General features: G+C 37.9%; 1 protein-coding gene across 1 annotated transcript; it reads right to left on the reverse strand.

The window, feature by feature from the left end:
* Nucleotides 1-417: 417 nt before the first annotated feature.
* On the reverse strand, nucleotides 418-23821 carry ptpn22 (protein tyrosine phosphatase non-receptor type 22). Its single transcript, XM_027144517.2, has 29 exons — nucleotides 23239-23821; nucleotides 17946-18054; nucleotides 17742-17818; nucleotides 16902-16997; nucleotides 16724-16762; nucleotides 16534-16605; nucleotides 16081-16140; nucleotides 15810-15952; nucleotides 13043-13109; nucleotides 12871-12948; nucleotides 12662-12748; nucleotides 12005-12126; nucleotides 10634-11928; nucleotides 10377-10460; nucleotides 10129-10188; nucleotides 9897-10022; nucleotides 9714-9788; nucleotides 9095-9222; nucleotides 8384-8411; nucleotides 8218-8265; nucleotides 7879-7941; nucleotides 7697-7768; nucleotides 7010-7134; nucleotides 6581-6608; nucleotides 3566-3622; nucleotides 3340-3437; nucleotides 3177-3207; nucleotides 2966-3031; nucleotides 418-1624 (listed from the first exon to the last, which is right to left on the reverse strand). Exons 1-29 carry the CDS (start codon nucleotides 23338-23340, stop codon nucleotides 1563-1565), a joined length of 3498 nt encoding a protein of 1165 aa, XP_027000318.2. The 5' UTR covers nucleotides 23341-23821; the 3' UTR covers nucleotides 418-1562.
* Nucleotides 23822-24347: the final 526 nt, after the last annotated feature.

A 24347-nucleotide genomic window follows, 5' to 3' on the forward strand; every position in this document is an offset into this window, starting at 1 on the left:
GCTTAATGCAAATATATTTGCTCATTTTGAATAAGGTCTCTAATCTCAAATCATTAAAAAAAAGAGAGAGCTGTACTGTCATTATTGACCAGCGATGATGTCACAAAACACTTCAACCATATCAAGGACCAAATTCTTTCCACATTTACAGCATTTAACAGATGCCCTTATCCAGAGCGACTTTTTTTTAAATACAACTGAGCAATTGTGGGTTAAGGGCCTTGCTCAGGGGCCCAGCAGTGGGAACCTGTTGGACGTAGGAATCGAACTCACAACCTTCCGATTTGTAGGCCAACACCTTAACCTCTAGGGTACCACATCCCACATCGCTTGCCATGCGAGAAAATAAGGATGTTCCTGTCTAAAAGCAAAACCATGATAACGTTCAAATGTACCGTCATTAATGATCTACATTCATTCGTATAGATTTATATATTGTTTTAAATAATTCCTTGACAAGATTTTTAAAACAGTAGCATACTTTTTTTAAAGGATAGACATAGCTCTGTACATTGTAAATTAATATTATAATTTAACACTTGCAGTTATGGAATATTAAATCATCTTTATATTACTCCTTCCATTCAACCTCTAATTTGCATCATGTAAAAAAAACATGAAAAAAAAACATTTACACACAAAAACGAAGGAAATAAAGCACAAATCATGTGTATGCTTATACAAAAAAGTTTGTCTTTCCAGCTCGTACCAGTCTGGATTTGCCCTTCAAGCTAGTAGACACTCAGACAGTCCACACTGCTACAACCCTGTCGTATATAAATATACTGAGAAGTTATAAAGTTCTAGTGCAAATGACTGACAATACAGTAGCATCCATGTTACCAAGCAATGCAAAAGTTTTTGGCTGATCCTGATTTTTTTTTTAACAGAAGAGGATCAATCAGTAATCAGTAGTTTGAAAGTTAAAATCACTCATTAATTTAAAATTGAACATGAAAAAAAACAACAAAAACGAGGCAGAAATTATGGCTATTTCAACAGCAGCCGCAAGAAATAAAGCCCAAAAAAAAAAAAAAAAAAAAAAAAAATACAGATAAATGAACAGGTAACATAAAAGGAAAACATTTCTATGCTTTGTTACTGATTTATGTAGCTATTAAGGTGAGTGTGTTTTTATTTTAACTTTTTTTTTTATAAGGTGTAGGCACAGATTTATATGTTAAGGCTAATAGGTATCGTTCACAAGATTTATTTCGTTTCCACAGTGTTAACTTGTGCTTTTAAAAGCTTTTCATTTCCACTTCATTTCCCCTAGGCTGACAATCAGTTTGGAAAATACCTGTTGCAATGCTTTGTGGGATTTCACCTGAGCCCCAAGAAAAGCCACTATATATATATACTGTATATATATCAGTGAGAATAACCACCTGAGTTAGTGACCAAAATTAGCTGGTCACTTCATTAACACTTGTATTCACTGAGATTCATTCATTAATTTTCTTTTTCTCATTAGTCTTCTGGTATTTCAGTCATTTTTTTATCCAACGGTAACCTGGTGTAGGCAGGCAGGTCCTCCTTCACCTTACCCACTGATCACCCATTTACACCCATGTTTCGGGTTGACCCCTCGGTCCTTTGGGTTTCCCAAAACGAGTCCCAAAACCTGCAGAAACAAAACCAGATTTTTTATATATTTGCACATATTCATTTAACAAATGTTTTCATTTATACATATAGTGATTTCTATGGACCGAAGTGTAACAAACTTGACCATCACACACAAAAAAAAAGCCAGATGCGTACAAATATTACACAACCATTCTAATCTGTTCCTGTGTGTATTCAAAGCAAGCTCCATGAAGATAAAGTTTGAGAAGTTTGGACTGGATGAGCTCAAGTGTCCTGCATGGATGCGTGAACCCAACCCCATTGAACATCTTCGGAATGGACTGGAATGCCGACTGCACCACAAACCTCCTTACCATCCCAACATCAGTACCTGATCTCACTCGTGTGTATGAATGAACACAAATCCCCACAGCCATTCTCCAACATCTAGTGGAAAGCCTTCCCATAAGAGGCAAAAGGGGAATTAAATCTGCAATAGAATGTCCCAAAAAGCATATATAGGTGTGATGATCAGTTGTCCACAAACCTTTTCCCATATAGTGTAGAGAAAATCCAGCCAGACGACAAGCCTCAGTAGTTTAAACTGTTAGTATATTTACAACATTATAGCCTCTTATGCTTTACTGCTTAACTCTAAAACATCAAGTACCAAAGTGACTCCCAAAAACATTAATGCTTCTATAAATTGTTAGTGAAGTTCAAGGTTCTGTACGTCTTGGCTTGTACACGCTGTGGATAGTGCTCAGAAGGTAAGGTTTCACCACAGGGATGCTGGCGTTAATCTCCATGACAGAGTGAGGAGCTTGGTGATCCAGAGGGACTTACTTAGGATCAACGCTGCTCTCATTCCACTAGATGGAGATCTCAAGCCAGACTGAGGACCCACAGGAGAGATCATATTATAATATCATTTAACTTGGGGACATCAGGAAAGCCCCAGAGGATCTGGAACCTGTGAACGGGAAACAGATGCCCGAACTGACCTTCTCCGCATGTTTCAGCACGACTCAGACCAGGAAGCGGTAGGAAATTTAAAAAAAAACAAAAACTTGGGCTTTTGGATTAAAAATAAAATAAACATGTGTTGGTTGTCTTTCAGTTGTATTTGGATCAGATCCCCAATGCAAAAAAAAAAAAGTTTTGGCCCATGAATACTTTTCATTCCTAGCCCTGGCTCTCAACGCAGATCTTTGAGTAGAGAGCAAAGTTCTCAACTCTTAGCTCTACTATACACCTAGATTATATATTTAGTCGCAGTGAATGAATCCATCTGCCAAAAATGCCTAAAATGCAAGTTCTGGTATTTTCTTGAGTTATTGATGCTGAACATCTTTGCATCAAAAATATTCCAGTAAAATACATTTCAAGTTCTTACTAAATATGAATCCTGCAGTAGCACCATGGTTTGAAGGAACAGGAGCAGACACTGCAGTCTCTTTCTCTGTAAATAAAACAATATATGTTGACTATAAGAACGGTATACAGCACTAGACCTGTAGATAAAATGTTCTAACAAACACACATCAAATTCCACAGTTTTTATAGTATAGTATAGAAAGTTGGTGATTTATTCTCACAATACTCACTTTTCGGTTTTCCTTTCCATAACCTCAAACTCTGTAAGAAACAAAGAACATCATACTGCTTTAAAATCACCCACTATCATAACCACCATGCATGGTTTCGCTAATCTACAGCTTGTCATATGCTAATCACTACATTTCTTGAAGACACAACAAATAGGAGAACCTTGGTCCTGCACTTTTTGGGAAGCAATATCTTCTCAGCCGGCTCCACTGCAGGAGGTCTGCTGTCCGATGACGTCTGGTCTTGTGCTGTAGATAATACTTCAGGAAAAAAATGAAAATAAACAAACAAACAAACAAACAAACAAACAAACAAGAAAAGTATGGAGCTTTTAGATGAGCCAGGGAGAAAATAAAACAGATTTTCGGTTGAGAATTGAATCAATTACCAGGTTCTGCTGAAGCGCCATCATCTGGGTGAGGCAGAGGAACCACAGATAAACACTCTGCAGAAGGGAACACAACACATACTTTAATGTCTCGGGCACTAATAAAGAGACAGAAAATGTATAATCTTTTCTAATCTGAAAATAAGCCTCATCGTCTCCAACCCGGGTGTCGTGTTTATCCTCGACAGCTTCTTCTCTTAGACTACAATCGGGCTCAGCTGTAAGTCATATTGGATATATGTTGCTAGATCCAGTATATGCATGTAAATGTAAAGATTCTAAAGAATGAATTGATTCAGCATTGTTGGATTCTCGATTCTGATCGATCTGAAGGTGTTGATTCAAATTCTGACCCTAGTTCCAGCTACTGGGTGTATGTTAATGTGCTCATTCTCAAACACATCTGTTTCTAATAGTGACAACTTAGACACAGGCTCACAGACACATAAACAGATATAAAAAAAATTCCCGGTTAAATTTAATGCTGTGGTTTAAAAAAAAAATTATTTAATGAAATTCAACAACAAAGAGAGAGAGAGAGAGAGAGAGAGAGAGAGAGAGAGAGAGAGAGAAGTCAGAGATTATACTGATTATGCTATAACAACTGATTATACTGATTATGCTATAACACCAATAATAACAGCCGCTAACTTGTTAACGGTCCATGATGTCACTATAAACTGATAAAAGAGTATGATGCGTCATTCTTTAAAAAAAAAAAAGATTTCTGGGATATAAGACGAATAAAAGACAGGAATATATTGCACTCTAAATTCTGTAATATGTGCACATTCTGAAGCATTATAACGTGTATCATAACTGCATATCAGATTCTATTAAATCATCTGCTCCGATTCTAATTATTACTATTTATTCTTTTCTTTTTTTTATCTAATCTAATTTTAGTTCATTTGTATGCTGTGTGTAACTCTTTACAAGACAAATAAAAAGCTTGAATCTTGAATGGTGAGAACATGCTGTTACAGGAAATATAATATATAATAGCATCTCAGCCCATCACTGATTATTTTCCTAACAGTACACACGGTCATCACTTCGTCCAGACTTCACTATTCTGATTATGATAACTTATGTAATATGTAATATGACAACACATTATGAAATCATCTCATGTATGGAGATTTTGCGTGTTTGTTCAAATACAACTCCAAAATGTACGACTATGACAGTTTACAGACAAAACGCTTGTTTTCACAACACCTCTTTTTCACACACGAAAACGGTCTGCGAAACAACTGTCAAAAATACGTTGTAACGTTCACAGGCATTACTATCCGAGGGAAGATGACTCGATTCCACGTATTGCACATGCGCCCCGCCCTCTTTTAAACCACTGGTGCCGAAATGGCGGATCAGCAGCCAAGCGCTCACTCATCATCGTCTCAGGTAAGTTGGTTTTTCCTTCCAAATTCGGACATGTTTAAGGGTTAGTTATCACTAATAACAGAGAGGAGTAATATTACAGAGATAGGTTAACTATAGTAAGTAAGATTAGCTCTCAGAGTAAGGTTACATTAGGTGCTTAAAGAATACAGCTGTTTAGGAGGTCATCACTGCAGTCTGTAGCGTGATGCGATAGGCCTACATAAAAGAATTAGCAATTTACATTGAGAGGGGTCAGCTGAGGTGGCTCGGGCATCTGTTTCGGATGCCTCCTGGACGCCTCCCTGGGGAGGTGTTCCGGGCATGTCCAACCGGGAGGAGGCCCCAGGGAAGATCTAGGACACGCTGGAGGGACTATGTCTCTCGGCTGGCCTGGGAACGCCTCGGTATTCCCCCGGAAGAGCTGGAGGAAGTGTCTGGGGAGAGGGAAGTCTGGGCATCCCTGCTTAGACTGCTGCCCCCGCGACCCGGCCCCGGATAAGCGGTAGAAAATGGATGGATGGATGGAAATGTTAACTTACTAACAGCTGTGTACATGCACTGGAATACACAGGTCATGCAAAATGTGTTCACTGCTTACGTGTTAAAGTCATATTTTATTGTTTATCAGGTTCCATTAGGTGACATCTTGCACTCAGCCCAAAATCTGGTGTCGAAGTTGACCGACACCTTAAGTGTTGGACAACAGAAAATGGGGAACCAGTCCAATATCAGTGGACAGTCAGCACAAGAAAGAATGTCCAAGTCAAATGGGCAGTCAGTGCAGCAGGAAATGGCTAGGTGTGTGTGTGTGTGTGTGTGTCTTTTATGTAGGCCTATCTCATCACGCTCCAGACTGCAGTGATGACCTCCTAAACAGCTGTATTCTTTAAGCACCTAATGTAACCTTACTCTGAGAGCTAATCTTACTTACTATAGTTAACCTATCTCTGTAATATTACTCCTCTCTGTTATTCGTGATAACTAACCCTTAAACATGTCCGAATTTGGAAGGAAAAACCAACTTACCTGAGACGATGAGTGAGCGCTTGGCTGCTGATCCGCCATTTCGGCACCAGTGGTTTAAAAGAGTGCGGGGCGCATGCGCACTTCGTGGAATCGATTCATCTTCCCTCGGATAGTAATGTCTGTGAACGTCACGACATATTTTTCACAGTTGTTTCACAGACCGTTTTCGTGTGTGAAAAAGAGGTGTTGTGAAAACAAGCGTTGTGTCTGTAAACTGTCATAGTTGTACATTTTGGAGTTGTATTTGAACAAACACGCAAATTCTCGTATCTGTAAACTGTCATGGCCGTAGATTTTGGGATCCAACTCCGCAAAATTAAAATTTACCCACAAATGCTTTGAATTACGTACGATTATTATTGACAGTGTTTTTATTCCATACTCATGCAAATGCAAGAAATGATTCGACTCAGTAGATACTTGGTGAATCAAGACAGATCGACTTTTAAAGAATAAAAAACAACAATAGTGTTTTAAAGATTTTACACAAAGCCATTTAAACACACTATAAATCCTGTGGATTTATTCATGAAGCACATGCTGTTTGGACCTGCTTGACTAATCTCACATTAGTGGAAATTGTGACTCAATGGAAAAGCCTACCTCGTTTTGAACTTTTCACTTTAACACTCTGTAGGAAAACAGAAGTACACTCAGAAAACATGAATCAACAGACATATGTGAATCATTCAATTCACTGAATCATTCGGTACATTTAGAACAAGCTTGTTTTCTTCACGGATGTGTTGTTGGATATTCCATGAACCAGAAGGAAGGGTGTGAAAGCTTTAGTGTTAAAATCTTAAACAGGAGAAAGACTGAGCATTATAAAAGCTAATTTGATGATGCTACATTGCTCTTTGTGCAATTTATTATTATTATTATTATTATTATTATTTGTATATGATGTATTATATATTATTCTAATAGCATTATTGTATTATTTTCATTCTCATCCGCAGATTTATGAAGTACACACAACTAAATGTAATAGTAAACACCCATAATAATAATAATCCACATATTAATCACCTTGCTTCTGGACATCACATCGAATGACGCCATTGGTTGGGAGTTTCCTGCCCACTCAGAGGATGTACCCAATCTCTGCATTTGCTGGACTGTATCATCCTGACAGGGGGCGCTGTTACTCTGAGCTGTAATAAAGGGAAGTTTGATTTCATTAGTGTCCTGCGGAAGTTGGTCAGAAGCACACCCATGACATGTCTGATTCAACTTAGCTGTGTCTACACGTTTTTCCATTCCTTTAGATTATCACATGCGATGCCATGACAGTTGTGTCATTCCAAATACGTAAAGTAAAACAGATTTTAAACACAGATAAAGTGTCCATCAAACATTATAGCTAAGTAAAGTAGAACATTAAGAAATCCAACCACAGCCATTTCCATGAGCCGTCTTCTAAAGGTTATGAAAACTGTCATTTATACACGGAATTTTTTTTTAAGTTTCAACCATATTAACAAGGTCATACAGCCCTGTATCAGTGTTTTCAAAGTAAGTGTTTTCAAAGTTTTTTATGAATGTATGTATGTATGTATGTATGTATGTATGTATGTATGTATGTATGTATGTATGTATGTACTGTCTGTATTTGCTAATTCTATGCTAACGACTCAACCCTGTTTCTTATTTAAGAAAAAAAAATGCTGCCAACGTCATCAAAGATACTTAATAGAATCTGGTTAAACTTCTTACCTTCTTTTGTTACTATGATGTAAGATTCTGGGGTTCTTCTAGGCAGTGGAGGAGTAAGAGAATCCTGAGTATCTGGTGCGTAAAAGGGAAGGAAAAAAAAAACGAGACGTTGAATTCAGAAGATAAAAATAACTTTAAATAATGAAATGTGAATTGTGATGTGAGAGGAAATTCCAACGTACCATTCATCAGAAAAGAATCAGGCGTGCATTCAGGGAGAGGAGGAGTGAGACACTTAGGAGGTTCTGTTAGAGATCGATAAATAAGCTTTTCTCAATAGACATGGACACAAAGCTACATATAAACATATATTTAGATGCTTACAGACTTCACATGGGTTATAAATCATTGCTTTTTACAGGTGTAGTGAGAACATTGCGGTATCTAAGTGATCTGAATAAAAATTCCTTGATTTTATCAGAGGAAGCACGTTAAGAATGTTCATGCTTTGGTATTTCTTGCATTCTTTCAGTTTGCAATATTATTGTAATATAAATAAACCTGTAAGAAGTTTATTTTACCTTTTGTAGGTATGTGAAGTGGAGCAATAGAATGGATGTTAACTGGAACTGGAGGGAAAAAGTGTTGGTTAGGTTCTTCTCTTGTTGCAAAGTAAATCAGACTCTTTTACATGAGTGTGCATTGTTGTGTGTGTCTTATAGTAGTGTATGCATTCACTGGACTCACCATTAAGCGACAGTCTAGCTCTTAAACTCTGTAGGGAGGAATGTACATATCTGTGAGTCTACTATGTAAGCATTCAAGCAAGCATTTATCCGGAACTGACTCTGTCACCAAGATCTCAAGACTATTAACTAGCTGACCATAAAGGAGAGAAAATGTCGTCAAAGCCGGCCAAAGTAGTCAAGCATGCTAAAAAAACAGCAGTTATTGATTCTGATTATTATAATCTTATATGTTGAAGAAGACTAACTTGGCCAGGATTAGATCTTTGCATATTTTTGAGATTTTCTGATTTTAACAACATGGCTTTAATGAGATCTAGCACTAGCACACCAACATATAGACTTGCGACTATTAGTAAGGTTTTGGGTAACTCCAAGCCGCCCAATAGGATTCGGTGCACAACTACTGGAACAGTTAACACCATTCTTCTAAAAGGTATTCTCTCAACTAGTGTTTGATGATGGTGCAGCTCAGTCCTGCTTAACACAGTTCTGATTTGCAGAGACACTTCTATCTGACAAAACGACTGAACCCAAATCGAGCTGAATAAACGCTACCTACAGTTTATAATGGTGCCACTGGGTTTCCCAATAATTTGTATAGACATATATTCTCTCAAAGTATTTTATATGAATGCATAACAAAGAAACAACGAACATTTCACAACATCCCAAGTTTGAAATATCTTGTTGGTAGTTAAATTTCACTGACCTTGCTCCTGGACCAGGACCTATTAAAGTCTGGCGCATCTAAGTTTGAATTTCCAGACCATTCAGAGGATTTCCCCACTCTGAGAACAGTTTTCTGGGGTTTTTCTTGTACTGCATTCTGCAATAAATCTGTTAGGAGGCAAATCAGGTACATTCAAGTACAATATATATATATATTCAGAATATTTCACCATTGCTTGCTATGATATTATGCATTGTATAATGCATTTGTTTGACAATGGCATTGATATTTGCGCTCGATTAGAGACATCGGAGGCCAGGTCAGATCAAGCTAGCAGGAATGCTACCGTAACTCTTTATATCTGAGCAGAAAAGTGTCTCAAAATAGATGTGCTACAAAGGCAGACGACCACAATCAGGTTACTTTGCTATCAGCCCCGAACAGGAAACAGAAGTGCACAGGTTCACTGAAACTGGAAAGTTTCTGTATGTTTTTATGCATTGTGCTGTTTGTTTCTATAATTGCATGATTGATCAGGTTTACAGCCTTTTCCCACTAAAGTAGGCATGAGTGAATGCATTTAGATCTGCGATGCACAAAAAACACAGACAGTTATCTTTGTGGGACGTTCGATACATGACATGAGCTACAATTCTACCTTCGTCATTAGCCATTTCAAAAGATTCTGGAGTTCGTTCTGGCAAAGGTGGTGCAGGAGAAGGCGGGCTTGCACCTGTTAAAGGAAATAGCACTCTTAATAATATAACCAGATGCACAAGGTAAAGTATTAGAAATTCTCAGTAATGGCATAATAATTGGATAAGTATTTTCAGACTCCTACCTCCAGTGACTGAAAAGGTATCAGGTGGGATGGCCAATGTCAGGCTCTGGTCGACACCAATGTTGGCAGTGTCACCTTTATCGCTAAAATCGTCCACGTCTGGTAAGTTGGGAACTTTGAGCGGGGCTTTGTGGGGAATCAAGAGCATGCAGTTTAATAGGATATTAATGCCAAACAAAACACTATCTTAGACACTGAAATTCAATGATTGAGTCCTAAATGTATACTGTACCTTTCAACAGGGGTGTTTCAGTAGGCAACTGAAGAGTAGGAGTTAGAATCTGAGGAACATCTGGAGTCATAAATGAAAAAAATGTTGTTTTTATTCAAGATTGTAAATTTTTGCTAGGGTTGCAATATTGCTTATATTTACAAGGCAGACAAGAAGCATGGTCAGGCAATTTTTTAGAGTTGGTATAATTATTTCTTGCATATAGAATAATAATGTTTGTTATAAAGAGACAAAGAATTAAGGAGAACCTTCAAAAGCCATAATGTAGGATTCTGGGGTCCTCTCTGGTAAAGGAGGAGGACTGTCCTCATCAGATATAGGTGTAGTCACCCCTGGTCACCAACACACAAATAAGAATTTATTAGAATTATTTTTCCAGTTTATATACCTGCATCTGCTAATCTTCAAATATCTTCATATATAATGCATGAAACAAATGATGCATGTACATTAAAGTTCGACCATAGAATAACCCCTGGAACCCATGACAAACTGGTATTCTCACCTGTATATTTGTCCTTCATTGGCAGTTCAGTACTTTGAGTTTTAAGAGCCAGAGTGGTGTCAGTGTAACAAGGGTTTTCCAAGAAGACAGGTGCTTCATCTGTATACACTGTAGGCTCAGCTGACATAGGAGAATCTGGGTCAAAATATGGATCCTCCACTGTAAGACAGATAGAAGGAGCTGGGATATGAACACCATCATTGTCCATTTTTGTTTGAAGCATCTGATCTGGGTTAGGCTCCTCTTCTGGTGTTGGTCTGATGTAATGATTGGATTTCAGAGTCTCTTTGTGCTGGTTTTGGTTTGTTGTAGCACTTTCAGGAGCGTGGGGATTATGGCATCCAAAATCTGGTTTCTGAGGTCGTGGAGGTTTCAGTATCGGGGACTTTAAGTATCCAAGATCTGTTTGCTGAATTGGTGTAGGTTCAACAATCTGAGACTTTTGGCATCCAATATCTATTTGCTTAAGAAGAGTATGTTCAAGTATTTGTGATTTCTGATATCCAAGATCTGTACCCTGGACTGGAGGAGTTTCAAATATCTGAGATTTTCGACATGCAATATCTTTTTTCTGACTTCGAGGAGGTTTAGGTATCTGGGCCTTTTGGAATCCACTATTTATTTGCTGAAGGGGAGGCGGTTCGAGTATCTCGGGCCTTTGGTAACTAGTATCGGCTTGCTGAAGTAGAGCAGGTTCGAGTATCTGGGACTTTCGGTATCCAATATCTGTTTGCCGAGGTGGAGGAGGCTCGAGTACCTGTGACTTTTGGTATCCAAGATCTGTCGGCTGCACCAGAGGAGGTTCAAGTATTTGGGATTTTCGGTATCCAAGATCTGTTGGCTGCACCGGAGGAGGTTCAAGTATCTGGGACATTCGGTATCCAAGAGATGTTGGTTGCACTGGTGGAGGTTCGAGTATCTGGGACTTTTTGTATCCAAGATCTATTTGCGGCAGAAGAAGAGGTTCAAGTATCTGGGATTTCCGGTGTCCAAGACTTGTTTCCTGAAATGTAGGAGGATTAGGTGGCTGGGACTTTTGGTATCCAAAATATGTTTCCTGAAATGGACGAGGTTTATTTATCTGGGACGTTTGAACTCCAAGGTCTGTCTTCTGCAGTTGACCTGTGGCAGTAGCCCTTGGGGACATTTTAGACTTGGCCCAGTTCTTCATGTCATTGAGCCTCTCTACTGGTGTGCGTTTGGGGTCTGATGAACTGGGAGGTTGCAAATGAGGTGGCAGTGGCTTTGAGACTGCGCTTGGTGCAATATGGTTAGGAAATTCTGTTTCATTATACCTGTGAAGATAATAGAATTTCAATGAATCATGGACTTCTATATCTCACATCTGTACAAGAGAGGAGTTCACAATACCTGGAATCATAGCAAGGATGTAGTCTATTCTGGTCTGTAGGCTCTAGCTCTTCCTCCGACTCACTGAAGTCTGAAACCTCACTCTCACTGTCTACAGGCATGGGTGGAGGTGCAGGTGGAAGCTGATTTATGTTAAAGGACAATTTAAATTTTAACAGTCTGAATTGCTTGAGTTCCTGAACATTCAGCACAATCAATTTGAAACATCCAAAGACAGCAAATTTATGTAAAAGACACAGATACGCGGTGTAAACCAATCCGATATAAATAGTATATTATAATGTAATCATGTCATACGTTACTAGTTGCCACAGCCGGCTACAGTATGTTTACTCACACTTTTTTAAAAGGATATAAACTATATGGCCTTTTTGCCCCTATAATTGCCGCTATAAAGTTTATAGATACCTGACCATAACGTCAGAGTATCCAAAGTTGGAATCAAACCTCTGAATAAGATGTCTTTGTATTCTTTAGCATTACATTTTCCCTTCATTGGAACTAAGGGACCAAACTTATTTTGAATGAGCACAAATATCCATAGCCAAGTTTCTATGTGGAAGGAAATATCAATGAACCTGTTTAGTTAATTGGAATTGTATTTGATGCGTTAGTGTTTTATTCACCCCAAACAGCTGAGTTGATTTGTGATCTCACCTCTTTTTGCTTTGAGCTTGATGCCATCATCTGCAGATGCTTCTTAAACAAGAATGTAATCGCTCTGTACACCAGTTCATACTGTTCCTATAGACAAAACAACAAAAAATAAACCAGGTCTGTTTTTACATTCACCAGTGGCATCGAAGCTGCCCACTACACTCCAACCATCACATGATCATCCAACCAGGTTGGGTTTATGGCTTTACCTTAGTCTGGACTATGGAAGGCCTCTGTGTTCTCATCTCTTGAACAAGGTCATAGATGCTGAAGTCCATTGGTATCATCTAAAATTGGTGGAAACAGACAGATAAATATCCAGATGATTGTTGTGGATTGTTTAGGTCAATAGCTATGTAGTTTGAAATGATGTGCTCTTACTTGTTTTTTCAGTAGGTTCCAAGTGTAGTCAATGGCACACAGCACACCTGTCCTTCCACAGCCAGCACTGCAAATCCCCATAAGCACCAAAATTAGTTTAAAATCAAAATACATACATAGCCTAATGATTGTGCACCTAACATTCATTCATTCATTCATTTTCTACCGCTTATCCGAACTTCTTGGGTCACGAGGAACCTGTGCCTATCTCAGGCGTCATCGGGCATCAAGGCAGGATACACCCTGGACGGAGTGCCAACCCATCACAGGGCACACACACTCTCATTCACTCATGCAATCACACACGATGGACATTTTTTCCAGAGATGCCAATCAACATACCATGCATGTCTTTGGAGTGGGGGAGGAAACCAGAGTACCCAGAGGAAACCCCCGAGGCATGGGGAGAACATGCAAACTCCACACATACAAGGCGAACCCCCAACCCTGGAGGTGTGAGGCAAATGTGCTAACCACTAAGCCACCGTGCCCCCCTGTTGTGCACCTAACAATCACATCCAAAAGTTTTTGAATGTCCAGTTTGCAAGTTTAGTCTCCGTTTGTTGTTATAACAACCTTCACTCTTCTTGGAAGGCTTTCTATTAGATTTTAAAGCATAACTGTGGTAATTTAATTATTCAGCAACAAGAGGATTATTGATGACAGGCACTGCTAAGCCTGAGCATCACTTTCTGCACCTGGATCCTGAACCTCTTGACTGGGACACCTCAGTCAGTCCGGATCGGGAATGGCATCTCCAGCACCTCCACACTCAGGGCTATTCACTCTACTGACTCACGACGGTGTAGCAATGCACAGCTTGAACCACATCATCAAGTTTGCTGATGACATGACTGTGGTGGGTCTCACTGGTAAGAACAACGAGTCCGCATATAGAGACGAGGTGCAACAGCAACATGCCTGGTGTAAAGCCAACACCCTTTCTGTGAACTTTTATAAAACTAAAGAGATTGTTGTTGAACACTCGTGCCACGTCGTGGAGATCGTCAATAGCACCAAATTCCTTGGTGATCATCTGGTGAAGAACTTCACCTGGGCAATAAACACCAGCTCCATCAGAAAGAAAGCCCATCAGCGTTTCTACTTTCTATAAAGCACAATATACTTTATAACATATATAGTATGCACACTGTACAGTGCTATTTGGTGCTCGGTGGTGTTAATGTGTGCATGTCAGTGGCACTGTCATGCTGAAACATAATTGTGTCAAGTTTCAGTTTCAGTGCATTACCAACAGTTTTAGGAAGTCCCACAAAATGGGTGTCCAGAAACATTTCACAATGTATTGTACATTAAGACTGCACCTTGCTCATGAATCAACAAAGGAGTGAAATTATCACCAATTATCATTTAAAAGACTAGTTTTTCCGGTCACAGGCAGTTGCATCTCATCAAGCCACATACTTTTAAAATTGTACCATTTTAACCACAGGACTGGAAGTAATGTAGAAATTGGAAGTATTTTGTAGTAATTAAAATGTAGTAATGTAATAATTGGACTTACAAACTGCCTTTCATAAACTGTATGAAGTAAAACTCATAGTTTTAGACTTGGTTCTTTCCTGCAACAAACAGTTCTATGAATTGGAAATGAGGCTTTGTCTGTCTAGTACTGGGAAGACACTTTTGTTTATATATATGTAAAGATAATTGGGGAGTCTTCAGTGTATATAGTATGAAATCTAACATTGTGACTGAGATATATGTAAAATTAAAACTTTGCAGTAGTTTCTTTATGTATACAGAATTCATTCATTCATTCATTCATTTTCTACCGCTTATCCGAACTTCTCAGGCGTCATCGGGCATCAAGGCAGGATACACCCTGGATGGAGTGCCAACCCATCGCAGGGCAAACACACACTCTCATTCACTCATACACTACGGACAATTTTCGAGAGATGCCAATCAACCTACCATGCATGTCTTTGGACCGGGGAGGAAACCGGAGTACCCGGAGGAAACCCCCGAGGCACGGGGAGAACATACACACACACAAGGCGGAGGCGGGAATTGAACCCCCAACCATGGAGGTGTGAGGCAAACATGCTAACCCCTAAGCCACCGTGTCACCCCTGTATACAGAATTGTTTATAGCAAACTGTACTATATACAACGCATTTAAATCTTTTGACAGGCATATGGAATTCTTAAAGTGAAATTATTGTGTAAAAAAGACACATGATAATAACTATTATTAAGGCAACTTATGTTCCCTCTCTTTAAAAACAAAGCAAAAATAAATAAATAAATAAATAAATAAAAGACAGACAATTTCTTCTTCAGCCACGTTTCATTAAAGATTTGTACAACACTTTTGACATGTCACATGTCTCCAGGCTGTTCATGCTAATCAGAAAGTAGGGTTATGATTCAGTGTTTTTTCCAGTTCATGTGAAACATCAGACAAAGATCACACAGCAGAGGTCATGTCACATGTAAGATGTATGGATTTATATTAAAGCCTAAACAAACAGAAGACAAAAAAAATGGACTATACTGTTGATTAGCTTAGAGTGTGCCTCATGCTACTTCTGCACCCACTGAGAACACTGGCTTTACAGACAGACCTGTGTGTTTAATTAGCCAGCCACTGTCATGCATTTCCTGTGTGACTTCAGCTGAAAGTCATAAGAAGTCACCATAAGAAGTCACTCTCAGGGTCTGTCTGTTTCTTCTGTAACCACAAAGGGGATGCTTTTTTTTTTCTTATTCTACATTTTACCGACATTCAGCTATGAATCACCTGCAGTGAATGCAGATCGGCACATCGGACTGCTGCTGGAACACATGCATGTCCTGCAGAAGCTCAAGAATCGGGGGGATGGAGTCTGGTACACCGTGATCAGGCCAGTTCATATAGTGCAGCTGCTTCAGTGTGCGGGACGACTGGGGGAGAAAAAGGTTGCACATGTTTATGCTGCTCTCTAGAGCAGTGAATGCAAAAACAAAATGAAAACATCGTATCTGAGCACATTGCTCCACTGACTTACATTTTCCATTGACAAACAACTTACATTTTTAAAAGTCACCTGCAGGCTCCTTATCAAATAGTCTCCCTTGTTCTCTTCTGATTCCTGCACAAGATTGAGCAGAACAACTTCAACAACAACTTCGTATAGCTTTTCACCTCTGAGCACTGTGTCATTTACGGTATTTAAGCATGCAGGTGCACGTCCTAGTGTACAAAATGTAGAAGTTCCTTCTTCTTTATCTTTTAGCAGAAGTTTAAATTTATTAGCTAGTCGTTATAGGTGCAAAGTACTAAAAAGACAAAGGGTTGCATGACGAACACACGTAACAGTTCCTCTGCAGTTAGTATGTAAGTAAGTTTCATCTCTTGGTTCTTTGAGGAACTTAAAAACAGACACTATTAGTCATATCTACTACGTAAAGGCTGTGTTTTTTAATGCATTTCATAACACCAGGACAGGAAATGTAATGTGAGTGTGAGAGGAAGTACTACTTACACAGTGTATTGTAAACGGTTCACACTGAAATACGTCCAGCAAACGTTCAGGCCAGTAGCGCTCACACTTTTTCTAAAAGATGACATTTATTATTAAATGTGGTTTAGACATTTTTATTGTGTGAGCCCTTTTTATTGTTCTTTATTAAATAAAATGTGAATTCTAGCACAGTATGTTACAGCCAGCTTACCCTTCCCATTTCAAATTCCCTGCAAGCCATTACGATGACCTGAAGAGAGAGAGAGAGAGCGAGAGAGAGAGAGAGTTCTCAGGTTTTTAATGATGCTGATGACATAAAATAGTACTTTTTTGCTGCAGACAAAATATGGTCTCATACAAATCTGAATAAATACATTTTAAGTGCTCACCTTCACATCGTATTCCCAAAGCATCCTCCAGAAGTCCAGAACTGTGTGTGGCAGTGGGCCTTGAGTGGCAATATACTCTGTTGGCCCAAAAACTCCCTACAATAAGTTAGAAAAAGATAAATAATTAAATAATAAACAAACAAACAAACAAATAAATAAATAATAAATAATTCATACAGTACCTGGTACACACCACAAAGATACAGTCTACTACTATAATATTATTATTATTATTATTAGTAGTAGTAGTAGTACTAGTAGAAATAATATATGTATTTTTGTTTATTAATCTATTAATTTCTTTTTAACTGAATCTCATGATAAATTACATTCCATCTTTTCATTTTTTTTTACATGTAAAGTATAAAATCAAAACAGACCTTTCAATATTGTTACTCCCTAGTCATATCAGGAGAAAATGATGCATCAGTACAATTTCATGTGTACAGCACTTAACAGTAGGCAGCTGCAATTTTCCTGAGAAACTTACAGAAGGGCTTTAAACTCTCTATCAGTGAACACATTGATACTGGTTCAATAGGTCATGGACTAAGAATATTTTTCATGCTAGATTTGAAATCTTATCTCACAAAGAAGAAGGTACGACACAAATGGCACACGGAAATCTTTCATACAGTGATGTAGTATCAGTCACATTTTGTATTGATGTAAGATTCTATCAAAGATGTGGCTTTCAGTTAATGTCTAAATGGGATTTTTAATGACATGTCATGCGAAAGTGTTTATCTCAGAAATATCTGCTCTGTTTTCTGTATTTAAATTTAAATGTTTGTTATTTTTTTAAGAAAAAAAAAAAGCAATCGATGCGGTTCAACATACCCGGATGAAATTGGCATTGATGTAGTCGGTGTCATTTTTGGAGGTGTTCAGTGAGAGTTTCACTCTGCTGTGGTCAACTGTTGAAGTAACACTTTCAGTTATTAAAGATTAACACTTTATTCAGCATGCACAAAAGGGTAGACAGTTGACATGTTACTCACAGGTACATCAGTGATAGTAGCAAAAAAAGGATGCTTCACTCACATGGAACAATGTCCTTATATCTGTTCTTCTTCACATTGTCCTGCCTATCAGCAGCCTTGGTAGAGTAGGTCTTCTCAGTGCGGTACTTAGTGGACTGTCTCTTCAATTTCTGATTAAGGCACAACAAAGATTGTTTTATTTAGATTCATTTCCTTTTACTTAGCTCTAGTTCCATTTGATTTAGGCTAGTTATGATTTACTTGGCTTAGTAAAATTTTTAGGTAGTTTTTATTTTAGGTTTTATTTAGCTCAATTATGTTTAGGTTTTATTTAGCTCAATTATGTTTTCCTTGACTTTAATTATGCTTTACATCGCCCAAGTGATGAAACATCGTTTAGTTTTACTAAGCTGAGCTATAAATATTTAGCTTAATATTTTACTTACATTAGTTTCTTTTAGTTATCTTTATTTTATTTTACATAGCTTAATTCTGTCATATTTAGTTTAGTTATAAGTGACTTTTAAGTCGTGTTTTAATTACGTTAGTCACATTGTTCCAAATCAACTTACTTACTTTATTTATCTTTTACTTAGATTTGTTTTGTTTTACTTAGTTATGATTTATATAGTTTCATACAGCTTAGGCTTATCTTATTTAAGTTGAACATAGCTTAGTAATGTTAAATATGTTTTACATAGCTTAATGTTTTAATTAGCTTAGACACATGGCACATAAACACCGGGCATGTTTTACTTACTTTCTTTATCTTTTACTTAGATTTGGTTTGTTTTTTTCTTAGTTCTGTAAGTTTTATGTAACTTATATCAAGTTTTATGTAGATTTATAATGTTTGGCTTAGCTTTGTATTGTTAAATAAGTTTAATATAGCTTAATGTTAGTTGCTTAATTAGCTTTGATTGTACTGACTTACATTTTACCTAGCTTAATTATTGTTTACTTAGCTTAGTAATCTTTCACACAGTTTAGTTGGGTTTTATGTAGCTTAGTTACATTGTTCAAATAAACATCCAGCTTAGCTTGGTTAAGTTTTTCTTAGTTTCGCTATATTTTATATAGCTTTTCTTTATACAACATACATCTTTTATTAACTTAATAATGTTTTCTAAACTATCATTAAACAGCTTAGTCATGTTTTATATACAGTAGATTAGTTGTTTTCTTACTTTAGAATTATCTGCTGCTGCTAATAAAAAAAAAAGATCAAATGCTAAAGTTGTTTTTTCCTCCTTTAGATACTGTATCTGTTTTACAAGCTGCAACACCACAGTTACATGGTTGAGGTTTGAAAATCATGTTTATGAGATTGTGTTTGTTTTGCCTACTAAGAGCAAGTGTTTTCCCCTTAGTTTGTCTGACCCGCAAGAAAAAGGCAGTCGTAATTTGATCATTTTCCAACCACAGCTAACGTCTGAAGCAGTGCAGTAAGAGAGGTAGTCTGCTGAGAAAGAACACAAAGCGTACGCACTGACTAAGTACCCACCATTACACATTTACAAAAAGACTGCAGTTTAAAGTTCTTCTGGATCTGGCTTTAGACTCAGGTCTGCATTTAGAAATGTTTTGGATTTTTTATTTTTTTATTTTTTTTTTACAGAAAAATGTCAATGGCAGCAAAGGTTATCATCATGAACAGGTTTAGTCAGAACAAATCCAGTTTGGCAGAATTGTTGGCTCATGATAAGGAAAGCAAATTCCTTTTTACTCCATGACAGTGCATTCCACTCAGAAGGGAACAACGTCTAAGTACACAGCATTCTTTGGCCAACATTTTCACACTCCAGAGAAACCTACTGTCCCTAATGTCCCAATTGAAAGGCAGATTCCCACTGACATGCCTCATTTTGGCCAGACAAAAGGACATTATTTATCATTTATGTTATTTTCTTTTACAGATTTATTTACCCAAATCAGGCAGAGAACAATGTGTTAACACCTATCGTGTCATTTACAGATTAAAACATCATCAGAGGCTTTCTAGAGGCTCTCCAAGAATTGGTTCTCTTACCACTTGATTTAGATTTTATGAACTAGACCTAAGACTATTGATCATAGTCAATGCAGATATTCAGCATGATTGAATATCTTTCTTTCCTGGTAATATTTTTACCAGGTCTTGCAGCTGTCTTTATCTTCTGTATGTTCTTCAGTCTTGCTTTTAGGAAGTGCTCAATTGGATTCAGGTCTGGTGATTGACAAGATCATTGGAGGACGTTCAGCTTCTAGGCTTTAAAGAAAAAACTGGGCTGCTTTTAAATTATAAATTAAACCATTAAGCTCTACCATCTGGGTATTGAAGCATTTGACTGAATCTGAGAAGATAATAAAGCCATATATTCTTCAGAATTTATACTGCTAGTCGATTATCAACAGATATAAGGGAACCAGCTTCATTAGCAGACATGTCCATGGCACATCTCTATAATCTTCTCTTCCCATCACTGTGGTACAAGTTGATCTTAGAGACATCTGTTGACAGGATGTTCCAGGACTATACAGGCTTTTTTTTCGTGCTGTTTTATACACTCTGTAGTCTGAAGGTGAAGACTTTTCTTGATTGTTGACTATGACACTGATACACCTAGGTTTTGATGTCCATAGTCTGGCCTATTGTCATTAAAGGGCTTCTTCTACCACGGTTAGTTTCTGGTCTTCTGGGACTTTTGGTGTTCTTGAGCTCACCAGCATGTTCCTCCATTTTTAAATAATTTGAATTGTTGATTTGGCCACACATAATTATTTTGCAATCATTTTTGCGATCTATCTGATCACTTTGTTTTGTTTTTTCAAATTAATGATGGACTGCTTCATTGTCAGTTACAGCTCTTTGGACTTAATTATTGAAACTTAACAGTAAATGCAATTCCAAATGAAAATACCGTACTTCATACTTAAAATCAACTCAAATCATTTATCTGCTTACTTGGAAACAGGAAAATAGGAAACAACTAGGAAACAACACACATTTGGCCCACAGTTCAGCAGTCAATGGGATAATTACTTACATTTCAACAAGAATATACTGTGGTACAAAAATGTACAGACCTGACTGTACGTCTAAGTTTCTTTGGTTTTCGCCGATAATATCAGTAAGAATAAAAAATTGTATTAAATTAGAAAAGAATGTTTTCACCAGTGGATAAAAGCACCTTATTACAGGCTTTTTTTAAGGCTCTGAAAGCTCTGAACACCATATCAGATAAAATCTATAACAGCCAAAACTACTGACGATATAATACTAACGAATGTGAAATTCACATCAACAACACACAGAACTGACACTTATCTGAGATAAGCAGTATTTCATTGACCACACAAGCCACTACTAATTCTGTCCAAGGATGCTTCCTAAACCGAAACAAACAATTTCTAAATAAATCTTAGAAAATCCAAATCGTCAAAACTGCTTGGCAGCGTGAGATCAACGGAGTTGTCTTTAAAACAGTTTGCTACTTAGCAGAATAGCCCAAATTGAAAGACAAGAGACCAAAGACACTCTTTGTTCTCTGCTTGCATTCTTTCATGTCTGCAGCTCATGAACCATCCTTTCAAGGGTCTAAACCCGTCTCTTAGGAGGTGACATGGCAATGTGCGTCGAGTGATTTGCTTCTGTTCAGGACGTTGCAAGAACTCTTTGTCCTCTTTCATTTGTGATACTTTTGTGCTATATAGAGTACAAATGCATGTCTTCAAATCCATTTTACTGCCTTTCTTAATAAGCAACATCGAACAACCTGAAACAACTCGTGATTCAGATATAAAGAGCTAAGAATAACAATGTCCATGACCGTGTTAGTTGTGCTTTATCTTACTGAAAATAATATAAGAAAATATTATTAGGAATATATACAGACAGGTGACAAAGGAAAAATCGACAGAAAGTGTCTAACAGGACAATCTAACGTGCTTAGAACTGATATACATTTCCGAAACTGTTCTGAAAGGATGAACATGATCTTCAGCCCTCAAACTCTGTGGTGGAGGCTTCCTTGAAAAGACAGACCACAGCCAACCGAAATAGAGCTAAAGGTGATCAATCAAAGAAGGTCTCAGAGAACAAGCGAACTCATACTGTACCATGCAACAAATACACCCTCAGTGTCAGTTATTTTTTTCCTTTCATTTGTCCCTTATCTGTGTGTTAGTTCTTTTGTAATGAACTCAACAGTTTTATCGGTGTCGGTTGTCATTGGTCATCTGGTGCAATACAGAAAGGTTAAGAATGATGTGTGCATATAAGTGTGAAATAATGAGGGTAAGAAATAAATTACATGTATTGACGCATAAAACGTAGTCTAATATAAATGTACTATTTTGTATAACATATAAAAATGGTCCTTTCCTTATCAGACTCTCATAAGGAACATTGACACTGGAGACTCCTTTCATAAATAATTAATACACATTTCCTTACAGAAATCCTTATCAACAACCATATCAATAATTGTAGATTTCTATTTGTTTAATTATTAAAAATATCAATTTCTCATTATACATGTAATGAAGTGACATGCCTTCATTACACGTCTCGTAAACAGTAAAAAGATCTTACAAGGAAATGATAACGTATTCAAACTAGTCATGGTAAAGAGTATAATTACATATAGACGGTCAGACCTGCTGTTAATGCAGATTAATCAACATCGTCTGACCGTTCCATTTAGATTTGAGAATTCACATTCACGTCATTGTAGTAATAAAAAGTCATCCAAAGTTTGGATGTTTTACTATTCAGAGAATCACCAGAACAGACTGTATAACGTTAACCTCCAGTGGAATTTTGTATGATGGTGGAAAGAGAATGCAAACCTGTAAGTTCTCTTTTTAAGACACTTCCCTCTCCAGAAGAGGAAGTGTATGTAAAGATTTTTTTAACCACACGGTTAGCTACCAGTTGGCTAGTTTTTACTGATTACTGAAAATTTTTCCCTTTGGTTAGTTGCTGATGCAACAGTATCACCTATCACAACTGTCTGCTTGCCCAACACACAACCACCCACACCCACACCCACACACACACACACACACACACACACACACACACACACACACACACACACACACACATTAGAAGATTAGAATTTCAAATATCTAGTTGTAGGAAGTCAGTACAACTGGACTTATCTCCACTTATCAGATCTGAACTGTTGGTTATGGTTCTAAAGCAAATACGGTCTTGACTGCTAGACAAACACAGTCGCTGTTCTTCAAGCTTTTAAGACAAATCATTGATTGTATTTGTTTTTTGTATGTAACCCCAACTGGGTGACACTTTCATTCCAAAAGCTATCAACAGTCTACTGTACAATCAACAGGCAAAGAAATAAACTCACCAAGAACTCAACAGCGTAAGCACTATCTTCATGAGCCGATGTGGCCTCTTTGCTGGAAAACTGGTCCAGGAAGCTCCTCAGGACTTCAGCTTGGAGATCCATGCTGCAAGAAGTCCCCCAGCAGTACCCTCTGTCATGTCACATGGCATTGAAGGCCCCAATGGATTATACCCTCTCTCTCTCTCTCTCTCTCTCTCTCTCTCTCTCTCTCTCTCTCTCTCTCTCTCTCTCTCTCTCTCTCTCTCGCCTCTCTCTCTCGCCTCTCTCTCTCTCTCTTGCCTCCCTCTGTCAGCTTTTCCCTCTCTTCAATTTATCTTTCTTACACTCTTTCTTTTTTCTCTTCACTCAGCCTTTCTGACATTCTTCCTTCAGCTGCAATGTTGTTTTGAGGAACTTGAATGCAAACGCTCTAGATGGGCTGTCGTCACGGAAGCTTGTCAACAGGTTTCTGTGGTCAGAATAAAAATACCACCACTGTTCTCCTCTCTGCTCTGTTTCTTGCTAACTTGTTCTCTTCTCTCTCACTCACTAAGATTTTCTGCTCTCTCTCTCTCTCTCTCTCTCTCTCTCTCTCTCTCTCTCTCTCTCTCTCTCTCTCTCTCTCTCCCTCTCTCTCTATTTCTCATTCTGTCCAACACGCGCTGTGCTACTGGGTCCTAGAGCCACCCCTGCACAGGAAGCATGCAGTGGGTGTGATTTTGTTTTTTGTGTCTAAGACACAGCATGCAATAGAGAGAAGGAATCTTACACTGCTATGGCACTCAGCAGGCAGCTGAAGTTGCACGGCCTGTTGGACGACACTCAGGGTGCTCTGGGTGACATTCAGGGTGTAACTGAAGTAGGAACATTTCGAAGTGGGACAGATGGCTGCAATAAATGTGATTGTTTTCCCAGCTAAAGTACATTTAAAATACAAAAATTGGAGTGTGACTTCAAATGATTGCTTATGTATTTGGTTAGACAATACCAGCATTACGTAGCAGAAAGTCTGTTTGACTAGGCCTAAAGTTTTTTGATCTTCAATTATTATTTTTTTGGCTCCATCTAGGGGGGTATTGTTAGAAGTAGCCCATTGATGGGGAATTGAGTTTAATGTATAAACTATTATT

This window comes from Tachysurus fulvidraco, chromosome 23 (assembly GCF_022655615.1).
Source record: "Tachysurus fulvidraco isolate hzauxx_2018 chromosome 23, HZAU_PFXX_2.0, whole genome shotgun sequence".
Lineage (NCBI taxonomy): Eukaryota > Metazoa > Chordata > Actinopteri > Siluriformes > Bagridae > Tachysurus > Tachysurus fulvidraco.

Bases quoted from the DNA above. Each gene is read 5' to 3' on its own strand.
- ptpn22 (XM_027144517.2), bottom strand. From the start codon at position 23,340: ATGGATCTCCAAGCTGAAGTCCTGAGGAGCTTCCTGGACCAGTTTTCC. The intron at 16,606-16,723 runs GTAAGCTGGCTG...GTCATCTTTTAG, and splicing joins GGGAATTTGAAATGGGAAGG to AAAAAGTGTGAGCGCTACTG. The intron at 9,223-9,713 runs GTAGAATTGTAG...GCCTCCTAACAG, and splicing joins TGAAATGGCTAATGACGAAG to ATTTATTGCAGAATGCAGTA.